The sequence below is a fragment of the Sminthopsis crassicaudata genome, chromosome 3 (genome assembly GCF_048593235.1).
Source record: "Sminthopsis crassicaudata isolate SCR6 chromosome 3, ASM4859323v1, whole genome shotgun sequence".
Lineage (NCBI taxonomy): Eukaryota > Metazoa > Chordata > Mammalia > Dasyuromorphia > Dasyuridae > Sminthopsis > Sminthopsis crassicaudata.
Window position 1 is genome coordinate 581,689,003 of NC_133619.1, and position 13,498 is coordinate 581,702,500.

Below are 13,498 nucleotides of genomic sequence, written 5' to 3' on the forward strand. Positions count from 1 at the left end.
ATGAGTTACACATTTCTCTAGCCATCTTTCTGAAAATCAATGACATAATACCGACTCTGTCCACTCAGGATAGTTTTTAGAATTAGGTGAAATTACAGAGATTATGGTGTAGGAACTAAAAAGGGTTAGAAAAATTGGAACTTCTAAAACAAAAAGGCCAATAACCTATAGTATATAATATTGTCAAGGTACTTAAATATTTCCCCAAAACAAACAAACAAATATTTCCCACAAAAAACAACTTAATATTCATTATGTGACATGAGTTCTATAAGAACCATTTATATTGAAAAAGGTAGGAATGACTATGCTTCCATTAACTATACTCCTCTATTCATATTTTATATGTAAGGAAATTTAGTGTCAGCCATGTCTTTATCAAGATCATACAGCTATTAAGTGATCTTTGAAGAAATGTAGAGGTTAGGATAGATGATTCAGTATTCAGGAAAAGCAAATTGCATTTTTATTTTCAAGAAAGGAAAAGAATGGAGTGAAAATCTTTAGGCTCTTGAGCATGACTTCGATTCCTTGAGAAATTCTAGTTTGTTTTATTTAAGAGATGATAAATGAACATCTAGAAAAAAATCAATATAAAAATGAAAAAAGGAATAATCTTTTATTATCTGTGTACTATGTGAGAGATGACATGAACCAGTCCACTGTGCGAAGCATTGAGAGCTACAAATACAAGCAAATGAAAAACTCAATTGGAAAGGGAGAAAACAGCAAAAGACAATATATGTCAGATTATATTTTTTAAGGATTATCATACTGGCAAAATAGGACAATTCTATAGCTATAATTTACCTAAATTTTGTACTTTATAAATTGTTTTATTCTATATATATCAAAATGATGAAAGGATATAAGCTGAATGATAGTGCAATTAAATAGCTACAGAACTAATTAAATGGACATATGCAAAATGTAGTTATTAAAAGATTTTATATAAACTTAGAAGGAAGTTTCTAGTGGAGTGATTTGTAGATTAGAATTTTCCCTTAATATTCTAATAAATAACTTCATGAAAAGTGTAGATACCATGCTTTTCAAATTAGCAAATAGCAAAAGGTGAGAAGAGCTAAAAGAGGATGATAGAAGACTTAACAACTGTTCCTTCCTTCCTTCCTTTCTTCCTTGCTTTCTTGCTTCCTTCATTCTTTCCCTCCTTCCTTCTCTCTTTCCTTCCTTTTCTCCTTCCTTCCTTCCTTCTTCCATCCTTTTTTCCCTTTCAGTTGGAGGAACGTGAAAAGAAAGATATTTCTTAATAATTAGGAAGAAAAAAATGTAAGTTTTTTTCATGGCAGAGAATGTTTGAACTTTTGTCTCTGTTGTCCTTTGCACTTATAGTGCCTGACACAAAGAAGGTGCTTAATAAATGCTTATTGATCAATTGATTAATTCATATCCCTCATTTACCTTATTTGGAAATTGAAATTAAAAAAGGTTGTGACAGCTCATAAATAGCAGTGAAGGGATTTGAAGCAGGTTTCTGAAACCAGAAGCAATTTCTTGTTAAACTCTATGCTATGTAGCAGAAAGTCACATTTAAATAACACTCTAAAATTTACAAAGGGCTGCCTTGTATAGTAGGTAGAGGAAGGAAGGAAAGAAGACAATAAGGATTTATAAAATAGATATTATATACCATACACTTCACTGGGCATTTTACAAATATTATCTCATATGATCCCTATAATGACTGGGAGATTAGTATTATTGTTATCCATATTTTAGAGTTGAGGAAACAGAAGCAACACAGGTTAAAAGACTTGTCCAGAGTTACTCAACAACTAAGTGACTTAGGCTAGATGTATATTCAGGTCTTTCTGATTCTGGGCACAGTCTTCTGGAGAGAGAGAAATAAAGAAAAAACATAGAGAGACAAAGAGACAGAGACATAGAGGCAGAGAGAGACAGAGACAGAAATAGAGCGAGCAAGAAAGAGACAGAGACAGAGACAGAGGGGGGGCCGGGGAGGGGAAGGAGAGAATGAGTATGAATAAGAAGCCAAGAAGGTTATAACTAGGACAGCTTTTGGTACTTTCCTAATGAACAATTATCTCACATAGAGACATACTAGATAGCTGAAAAACGAATGATTTTGCCATTCAAATAGCATTAATAAAGTACTTACTATGTACCAGCCACTGCACTAAATGCTGGCTTTTTAATGCTAGATCAATGAATTTGGACTTTATCTTAGAGTAAATATGTTGGTCTAACTGCCCTCATCATCACTGCAGGGGTGGATTCTATCTTTATCCTGCTCTCCTATGTCCTGATCATTAGAACTGTCCTTTGTGTCGTTCTGTGTACAAATCTTTATTATAAGTCCTGTTATTTAAACATAATTTTTCTTTGCTTATCCCTTATGATGACATTGTCAGCTACAGGAGAAAATATCTAATAACATTGTACTCCTTGTTACATTGAAACCTCACTTCAGAATAGAACTTAAATGATATTTCCCCAGAATTCTTAGATAATGAAAATTCATAACTGAGCAAATTTCTTTGGTTATGTCAGGAGAAATTAATTTCAAACCTGGCTCCCCTTGGGAAAGAGAACTTTGTGGATGGCTTTGCGAATCTGCTTAGTTTTCACACTATAAATAATAGGATTCATAACAGGGGGAATGAGCAGGTACACATTTGCCATGAGCGTGTGTACATATGGAGGGGCCCGTTTCCCAAATCTGTGGACAAAGCACAAGCTGATTAGGGGAATGTAGAAGATGGCTACAGCACCAATATGGGATATGCATGTGCTAAAAGCCTTGTGTCTCTCTTCTGGAGATGCAATGCTTAGGACAGTTCTAATGATCAGGACATAGGAGAGCAGGATAAAGATAGAATCCACCCCTGCAGTGATGATGAGGGCAGTTAGACCAAGCACACTGTTGATTTTATTGTCTGAACAAGATAACTGAATGATGTCGGGGTGGAAGCAGTAGGAATGGTGTAGCACACGGCTCCGACAAAAGGATAATCGTTTCAGAAGCAATACCAAAGGCATTAATATTATGGTCCCTCTAAAGAGGATCATCAACCAAACTTTGAGGATGCGGGAGTCTGTTAAAATAGTTGTGTATCTCAGAGGGTTGCAGATGGCAACAAAACGATCAAAAGCCATAGCCAGAAGCACTGAGGATTCCATCACAGTGAAGAGTTGAATGAAGAACGTCTGGGACACACATGCATTGAAATTTATCTCTCTGGTGTTGAACCAGAATATGCCCAGCATAGTGACCAGTGTAGAAATGCACAAGCCCAGGTCCGTAGTAGACAGCATGGAAAGGAAATAATACATCGGTTCATGGAGGTTTGACTCCGTGATAATCACAAACAAGATCATGCCATTCCCAGAGAGGGCTGTTAGGTAGAGACAACAAAAAGGGATAGAGATCCAAGCATGAGCACCTTCGAGCCCAGGAACACCAGTCAAGAGGAAGATCAAAGATGAGGAAGTGCCATTAGAAGAGTAGGACATGATGATTCTGGAGAGAAAATTATTTTATGACAAGATGTCCTAAAAGAGAAGTTTACTTTTAATACAGTAAAAATAGAAATACATCCGATTTATTATGAGTGCATTTATCACAATGACATGGTTGCTGAGGCAGCTAGGTGGTGCAGTACATAGAGCACCAGCCCTGAAGTCAGAAGGACTTTAGTTCAAATCTGGCACTTTCTAGCTTGTAACCCTAGGCAATTAAACCCCAATTGCCTCAGGAAAAAAAAATTACGCTTAGAATTACATGTTCCAATCCTATTCTTCTCCCCACCAGCATATGTGTGTACATATGTATATGGTACATCACACATACTCAGGCCCTTTTGAAACTTCTTTGCTTTCCCCACGAAACATTTTGTTTAGATCCCTAATTGACCTTCTGTCCTTGAATTTATTGCCAAATTAAGATAAGCTTTATTCTCTCAAAATTTTTTCTTCCTTCCCTTCCTCTATATCTCTTCTCTTCTCAACTAGGGTCCCTTTCTTTTTTACTCCTCTATATACATGGAAGGGGAAACATAGAGAATATGGGAATGGCATTTAGTGTCTACTAATGTCCTCACTACAACCTTCTGATTTTAAGAACAATAAGAAAATGAAGCTTGGGATGATTTTTCACTGGTCCAGTATAAAGGATGAAGTCATATCTTAAACATCTAGGATATATGTATACATAAACAATAACATCTAAAGTTTGTTAATTTTTGTTATTTGGTCATTTCAATCTTATCTGACTCTTTGTGACCTCATTTGAGATTTTCTTGGCAAAGATATTGGAGTGGCTTGACTTTTTTTTCTAATCTAATACAGATTAGAAAACTGAGGCAAAAAGCATTAAGTTATTTGCCCAAGATCATACAGCTAGTTAAATGTCAGGCTAGATTTGAACTGAGGAAGACTCACCTTCCTGGCTATAGGTCTGATACTTTCCCTCTAGGCCACCTAGATGCTCTATCTATATTTAATTCTGGGCACCACAATTTGGAGGAGATATTCACAAACTAGGAGATACTCTTTGGAGAACAATCAGGAAATTAGCAGTATATCATATAGTCAATGATTGAAGGAAGTAGGGATTTTTACCCTAGTAATGTAAAAAATAAATGAGGTCTATTAATTGTGTGGTATGGAAGAAATGCTGGGTTGGAGCCAAGAATACTGAAGCTGCTATTTACTTCATGTGTAATTTTGAATAAGTCACTTAACTTCTCTATTGTTTCCTCATTTTTATTTATTAATTTATCATTTTAAAATGAATAAATATTTATCTATTCCTCCCCCATTTTATTCCCCTTGAAAAAATGGGGGGAAAATCTCCTAAATTTTTTTCTCATGTTTTTCCCCTTTTGACCTGCTGTTTCTTACATATCATGATGAATATGGGGATGTGTTTAAATTTGCATGTTTAAACTATAGCAGATTGCTTGAGGTCTAGAAGAGTGGGGAATAGGGAGAGAGGAAGATAAATATGGAAAATATGGAACACAAGATTTTGCAAAGATGAATGTTGAAAACTATGTTTTCATGTATTTGGAAAAAATACTATTAAAATATTTTTAAAAGAAAGCAGCATCAGTGTAAGCAAAGTATGAACATTTGAAATATAAAATATCTAACATAACAATTTCATCAAATTCCAGTCCAATTGAATACATTTCCAAATTTTCTACATTAAAAAATACACTTGTTTCTGAATTTTGACATTATATGACAGTGGCATATTTTTAATAAACCAGCATAACATATATAAAAATTGATTAACACATTATCTAGTACATATTAAATGTTGACTTTTTCCTCCCTTTTCTAAGAAAGGTCATTTGTATATCAGAAAGTTGTTAATAATAGACTATTCACCATTCTATTTAACCAAAGTCTACCTTCTAATATTTTGAGATTTTCTTTAAATGTAGAATGAAATAACATGGGAGAGTATGTAGTTTATCATTTGACTCTTAACAGAACCCTTGGAAACCATAACCGACAAATGAGACTCTCTTCCTTTTCAAGGAGTTAAAAGAGGAGATCCACAGATCTAGAAGAGGATAATACTATTTTTTCTAATCCAATTCTAATTGCAATGCCTGGTTTAACAGGTGAAGAAGCAAAGGCACAGATAAATTAAATAATTTATCCAAAGTAAATTAGTAAGTAGCAGAGTCACATTTGAATTCAACTCTTCTGATATTAGATTCAGTGTTTCTTGCATAGTCTTTTGTTTCTTCTCCTAACCTCTCTTTAATATATTTAAAACATTGGTTGATTTAAATTTTTATTATAAAAATTCTTCATGTCATATTTAACCTCAAGATTTTTTAGTGTTGGCAAGTATCTTTAATCTTCCAATGTTAATCTAGGTTTTTAGGTTTGGGCACTCTACTGCACTTACCCTGATCATCCAGTAGGAGGGGAGATAAGAGGGACACTTCTTCATAGAGTGATGGGCACAAAAATGGGGATGGAAATCCCATTGGGTTGCCAGAATGATGAGCATTTATAAAGATCCATGAGCCATCCTGGCTGGAGTTATTTTCCCAGGGGAAGCCTTAATACTTAAGGGAATTTTCTGTGTAATTGTGCTTTAGTAGCTCTTTAAAACCTCATAATTTATTCTGTGGGGAAAGTTTTGTTCTATTCTCTGTCTGTACTTCTTTATCCTATGAGTGTTCATAATCTAATTATGAATCTTTTCCGTTTTACCTGCAGTGATTGATATTCCAGGCTTCTGGAAATTAAATCCTTGTTGATGCAAGAGAAGGAAATTTGAAACATAAATTCAATAAGTAAGCAAATCCTGAGAATTCTGTTCATTTCAAAGGTCCCTTTTTACTTTCTTAGACATTACACTCCTCCACAATTCTCTGTAATCTTACTGGCCTGTTTTTTGTTGCTTATATGGTATGGTTAATCTTACCTCTCAGCATCCTTCCACCAGATTGCCCACAAACCAGAAAAATTCTCCTTCCTCCTTTCTCCCTCTTAGAATCTTTGTTTTGCTATGTTAAATCAACTTAAGCGCCTCCATCAGCATTAAACTTTTTCTTATCTCCACCAACCCAGCTGTGACACTAATTCCCAGAGTTCAGCACAGCATCTGACACATTATAGGTATTTTATAAATGCTGGCTGACTTTCTTTTAAAAATCTATTTTTGTTTAAAAGAAAGAATTTAATTTTAAAATATTTTTATTTTTATTTTGAACATAATCATTAGCAAATATATGTATGTATATATATATATATATATATATATATATATATATGTTACAAGATATTTTGTATAAGAATATACCCTGTGATGTACCATTTTATTTTAAAGAAATTTGCATTGTAAGGAGATTTACATATTGTTGTTCACATCTAAATACATATATATATATATATACATACAAATATATACATATATATGTGTATATAACATGGTGAAAAGTATAAATGTAGTTTTAAACATTAAAAGTCTAAAATAGCACTGACACTTCAGGAACACATTACATATTCATATACCTGAACACATGCATATTCATATGTATATATATGTACATATATATATATACATACATATACACATATATTTACATATGTGTATATAACATGGTGAAAAATCTAGGTGTAGTTTTAACTTTAAAATCTTAAAATTGCACTAGGATTACCAGGACATATATATTCATATACCTACTTACATGCATATTCATATGTATATATAACATAAATATATATACATATATATGTGTGTATAAACATATACACAAATCATGTAACAAATATGGTACATTTGTCTGTGTCCCTTTCTGCATTTTTCGTATGCAATTAATAACAATTAGAATTATCCCAAAAGTGGAATATATTGGATGGTTCCTGTTTTTTAAAATATTCTAGTTGGATAAGCCACTAGACAGCCATTTGTCTTGAATAAGAGAGATATTAATATTCAGGCAAAGTTTTGCCAAGATAATGAGAGTTTCCTTCATTTGTGATTCAATAGTGCTGCCTCCTCAAGTTTATGCAGACATCTTGTATCAGTTCATATATTTGTCTCATGCTTTTTTATATTCTTTGTAAGTCAGTATAGATATTCTATTCTATTCCATTTTATTTAATTTGATTCAATGATCACAATTTAGACTTTGTTATATGTAATATATCACACAAGAAAAGTTGCATTTTTTGATTTAAAAAAAATGACTAGTCACAATTTAATTTAGAGAATTTGTTATTGACTTCTAGGATTTCAGCTCTGTAGCAAAATGTTTTGAAATATGGAAAGGAATATCTCTAAATATAAAGCCACCTTTGTAGTGCAAATGACTTTCTTAGAATTGGGTGGCATATTGGATAGGGCACTGAGCTTCATATCAGGAAGATTCATTTTCATGGGTTTGAATCTAGCCTGAGACTTTACTGAATTGTGACTTTTAACAAATTTTTAGAAAAGAAACATCTGGTTAAAGATCTGCAGACTATCACATAATATTAAGAATTTCAGAAATAAAAAAGACCTTAGAGACCATTAAGCCCACACAATTTCAGAATAAGTGTCCCTTGTATAAAATCCCTTAGAAGTCATATCTAGTTTTCAAGTGAAATTTTATGAAGAGGTAGATTCTGAATAAATAGATTACACTTTTGTATAAATATATTTTTTAAAAACTTGCTATATTTTGCATTTATATATTATTTACAAATATACTCCACCCTAATCCTCTACCAAAAGAGTCAGCTCCCCCAACAAAGAATAAAGCAGAGAGAGGGATACAGAAAAGAATTCAGAAGAGGTAATCAAGATATCAGTCAAGTCTCACAATATGTATAATGTTACCCATCCATTAGTGTGCCACCTTTGCAAAAAAGGTAAATTGATTCCTTTTTTTTTATGTCTTCATTAAATAGAAATTTGATCATTATAATCATAGTGTGCAGACTATTTTCCCCCTCTCTACTTTGTATATAATTTTCTTTTTATGTATATTATTTTTGGTTTTGTGTATATAATTTTGAATACTTCATCTTGAATCAATTAATATCAATTGTCTCAAGCTTATTTGAAATCCTCATGTCATCATTACATTCATTTTTCACAATTTGTTTAGTCATTCCCCAAATAATTGACATATACGTCCCCTCTTTCATTTATTAAAAAGTTCTGCTATGAATATTTTGGCACATAAAAGTCTTTTTCTTCCCTTTTTTCCCTTTCTATCACAGAATCTTTAATGAAACTTATATTTTATATTTATATTTTCTTCTTTCATTGCCCCATGACAATGTTGGCATAAATTCAATGTATAATACATTAATCATTTTTCCCCATTTTCACTGTTCCATATTACCTTAATTAAGGGATATTGTATAGGGAATCCTTCTTGAAGTAGGAGGATCTACTGGGTCACCCTTAAAATCCCTTTCACTTTTTTTGTGGTTTTGAATTCTAGGCATAAGATATCTAAAACACTACAGAATAATTACATTTGGATGCAAAATATTTTAAATTATTGAGTTTTGAAAAAAATCAGTAAGAAAGCTACTATATTAATAATAACTAGCATTTATATAGTATTTTAAGGTTAATTTTATACTATCTTAATATTTTTACAACTGGGGCAGCTAGGTGGCACAGTGGATAGAGCACAGTGTGAAGACAAGAGGACCTGAGTTCAAATCTGATCTCAGACATTTAAAACTTTCTAGCTTCAGCAATATATATGTATATGAAAATATATGTATATGTATATATATATATTTATAAGTGTGAAAATCAATGTAGAGCATAAAAAATTATTTTATAGTGAAGCAATCAGTAGCTCTTGATAATGTGGAATTCAGAACTGGATGGGAATCTTTGGTAAACATCAGATTTAGCCAAGAACTGAAATTCAGTAATGGTTATCACTGAAATGATTTATTTATATTTGAAGATTCATAAATATCAGGAACCATTACATTTTTGTTGAGAATAACATAAGAAACATTTCCATCTACATCAAGAGAGAGCCACAGCTCCAAGAGCAATTTAATTAATTGGGGTGCTGTATTAAACTGAGATAGAACTTAAAAACTCTGTCTTTCTTGTGGAAGAGATCAGGATTCAGACAAATTGGGGGGAATTGCAGAGGAGTCATCTCTTTTTTATTAAACATGTTAAAATATGTTAAATCCAATATATGCATACATAATTATACAATTATCTTGCTGCAGATAATTGTATAAATATGTAAGCACATATTGGATTTAACATATATTTTTAACATGTTTAACATATATCGGATTACTTGCCATCTAGAGGAGGGGATGGGAGAAGAAGGGGAAAATTTGGTTTTGCAAGGGTTAATGTTGAAAATTATCCATGCATGTGTTTTGAAAATAATAAGCTTTAATAAAAAATTATCCTGCTGCCCAAGAAAAATCAGGTCAAAGGAAAATAATTGAGAAAGAAAATAAAATGCAAACAAACAACAATAAAAAGAGTGAAAATGCTATGTCATGATCCACACTCAGCTCTCACAGTTTTCTCTCTGGGTGTAGATGGCTTTCTTCATCACAAGATCATTGGAACTGATCTGAATCACCCCATTGTTGAAGAGAGCCATGTCCATCAGAATTTATCATCATATAATCTCATTGTTGCCATGTGCAATGATCTTCTGGTTCTACTTTATTTCACTTAGCATCAGTTTATGTAAGTCTCTCCAGGCTTCTCTGAAATCATCTTGCTGATCATTTCTTATAGAACAATAATATTTCATATATGCCTTAACTTATTCAGCCATTCTCCAACTGATGGGCATCCACTCATTTTCTAATTTCTTGCCCCTACAAAAAGGACTGCTACAAACAGTTTTGCACATGTGGGTCCTTTTCAGAGGAATCATTTCTTGAAGAAAAAAAATTATCTGAAATTGAAGTGAGCTATCTGGAGAGGCAGTAACATATCTGTAACTGAAGGAGTTCAAAGAACAGATTAGAATCTTTAAAAGATGATGCAAAAAAAGAATGCTTTTTATTAGGTAGTGAACAGACTGATTTTATGACCTCTAAGATTCTATAATTCTATCATGAAAAATCCTAATGTCACTGAAGAACACTTTTCTATCTCAAAACTTTAAGGAAACAGCAAATGTCAGATCAGGATTCCCTTGGGATGAAAGACTTTGAGAATAGCTTTTCGGATTTGTTTGGTTTTTACACTATAAATGATGGGGTTCATTGCAGGGGGAATGAGCAGGTAAATATTGGCAATGAGGGTGGGGACATAAGGAGGGGCTTGTTTTCCAAATCTATGGACAAAAGACAGGCTAATTAGAGGAATATAGAAGATAGCTACAGCAGTTACGTGGGAGATACAAGTGCTGAAGGCTTTTTTTCGTTCCTTTGGAGATGCAATGCTAAGGATAGAGCAGATGATCAGAATATAGGAGAGGAGGATGAAGACTGAGTCCACTCCAGCAGTAGAAATTATTGCAGTCAGCCCAAATGCACTGTTGACTTTAGTATCTGAACATGAGAGTTTCATAACATCAGGATGAAAACAATAAGAATGGTGAAGAACAAGACTACGGCAGAAAGAGAGGCGTTTGAGAAGCAAGACAAGGGGTATCAAGATGATTGTGCCTCTGATAACAATTGCTGCACCGATTTGGGTTATTCTTGAGTGTGTGAGAATGGTGGCATACCTCAGTGGGTTAGAAATGGCCACAAAGCGATCAAAAGCCATGGCCAAGAGTACTGAAGACTCCATGAATGTGAAGAGATGAATGAAAAACATCTGAGCCAAACAGGCATTAAAACTGATCTCTCTGGCATTGAACCAGAATATTCCCAACACAGTGAACAAGGTGGAAATACACAATCCCAAGTCAGTGGAAGAGAGCATAGAAAGGAAATAGTACATGGGCTCATGGAGGCTTGGCTCAGTTACAATCACAAACAAAATCATACCATTACCAGAAAGGGCTACTATGTAGAGACAGCAAAAGGGAATGGAGATCCAGGTATGAGCAGCTTCTAGCCCAGGAACACCAGTCAGATAGAAAGTCAGAGATGTTGGTGAAGTGTTGTTAAAGAAAGCTGACATGATGGAATGAAGAGGCAAAATTTTCTTATGAGAGAATTTGCATCCTGAAACAATAAATTCAATACATTACAACTAGAGCATAAACTTTCTAAATTCAAAGGCTATTTTATTTTTCTTCAATATTCCCCATAATATATGTAATTCTTTGCACATAATAGGTAGGAGCTCAATAAATATAAATTATAAGCAATATGAACTCTTCATTTTCTCTTTCTTTATAGGTTTATTTTTAATGAACTATTTTATATAAGCAGTGAAGTGGCACGGTAGAGTGTCAAGCCTAGTGTTAGTAAGATCTGAGTTAAAGTTAAGCTTCAGATCTTTAGTAGTTGTGTGATCCTGGGCAAGTTACTTAACTTTGTTTAACTCATTTTCTTATCTGTAAAATAAGCTGGAGAAGGAAATGACAAGCAGTTCTTTGACCAAAAAATTCACCAAACCAAACCAAAATAAAAACAAATGAACAACAACAAAAAAACTCACCACAAAATCAAAAAACAAAGCAAAAACTCAAGGAAACATGAAAAGTTAGACACAACTGAATGACAACAAATTTAATAGAAAGGACATTTGCTCACTTTCCAGGAGAGAAGGGATGATATGATTCAATACAGAAACTTTCAGGGATATCTAATTAGGAGGACAACTCTCTTGAATGGAATATAGATCATTAGCCAAAGAATAGTATGAAGTATTCTAGTCCATCCAAGCATGTGCTTACTAGGGGCAGTGCACCAGAGAAGTAGCCTTTACAGAATGCTTTGCTGTTAGTTAAGAGGAAGTAATAGTTCTTCAGCAGTATGAAGGTGAAAAGAGCACTGCACTCCCATCTCCATGTCTTTTGATTTATTGTTCCTGTCATCTGAAATGTACTTCCTCTTCATACCCATCAGCCTTGCTTCTTTGGCTTCTTTTAAGAATTAAATTATGAGCTGTGTGACTCTGGGCAAGTCATTTAACCCCAGCCTCAGAAAAAAAAAAAAGAATTAAATTATGAATTATCTCAAATGTTATGATCTACAAGATTCCTCTCCCAGTCCTAATTGCTGCTAGTGTTTCCTTTGAGGGAAAATGTAATTCCATTTAATCTGAACATGTTTCTATTTACATATTTGTTTACATATTGCTTCTCCTATTAAGATGTGAGTTCATTCAGGGGAAGAGACAATATTTTTTCTTGTTTTCCATCCCTAGTTCTTTAGACAATGCATGGTACATAATAATTGCTTTGTAAAAGTTTACTGACTGACTAGAATTGGAATAAGTAGATTATTTACACTGAAGAAAGTATTTCGCCCCTAGGAACAGTTTACCTGTGAAATGTGGGAAAATGTAATTATTTTATGACTACTTCAAAGTGTTAAAGAGAGTAAATGAGAAGATGTAGGCCATATACTTTGTAAATCTAAATTATTATATAAATAGCATTATGTTTTCATCATTATCACTATCATAATCATCATCTTATCATGATTACCACTCCATAATATTGTATTAATTCCCTACCTCCCTAGTCAGAAAATCAGTGTAAAAATACTTTGGCAAATATTAAAAGGCCCTGAAATAAAGGGCTTCTGGGGGAGGATGTAGCAGTAGGAAATGAGTTTCAATGTCAAGTGCCTCAGAAGTGGAAGAGAATTCATTTCTCTCAGTAACACATGCTTCCTAGACATTTGTTTGTATTTTAGACATTAAATACTATAGAAGGTAGCCAAGTACGTTTGCAAATTGACTTTTAGCTTTCTAACCAGTTTCAAATAAGATATGACAATTTACCTGAGTCAGAATAAACAAAATTATAGCAATAGAGTTTACACTATCATTTTGTTTAATGCTCAGAACATCTGTCTGAGATGAACTGGAACAGCATTACAATCAAGTTGTGCAATTAAACTGAGGCTCAAAGAGCTT

At 33.3% G+C, this 13,498-nt stretch overlaps 2 protein-coding genes across 2 annotated transcripts; both read right to left on the bottom strand.

Annotated features, from left to right (window-relative positions):
• Positions 1-2,544: 2,544 nt before the first annotated feature.
• On the bottom strand, positions 2,545-3,495 carry LOC141559856 (olfactory receptor OR51C1-like). The gene has a single exon (XM_074297513.1). The coding sequence runs from the start codon at positions 3,493-3,495 to the stop codon at positions 2,545-2,547; it is 951 nt and encodes a 316-aa protein (XP_074153614.1).
• Positions 3,496-10,633: 7,138 nt separating this feature from the next.
• LOC141559857 (olfactory receptor OR51C1-like) lies at positions 10,634-11,587 on the bottom strand. Its single transcript, XM_074297514.1, has one exon. The coding sequence runs from the start codon at positions 11,585-11,587 to the stop codon at positions 10,634-10,636; it is 954 nt and encodes a 317-aa protein (XP_074153615.1).
• Between the last annotated feature and the right edge of the window lie 1,911 nt (positions 11,588-13,498).

Coding starts and splice junctions, on each gene's coding strand:
- LOC141559856 (XM_074297513.1), bottom strand. CDS start 3,495: ATGTCCTACTCTTCTAATGGCACTTCCTCATCTTTGATCTTCCTCTTG.
- LOC141559857 (XM_074297514.1), bottom strand. CDS start 11,587: ATGTCAGCTTTCTTTAACAACACTTCACCAACATCTCTGACTTTCTAT.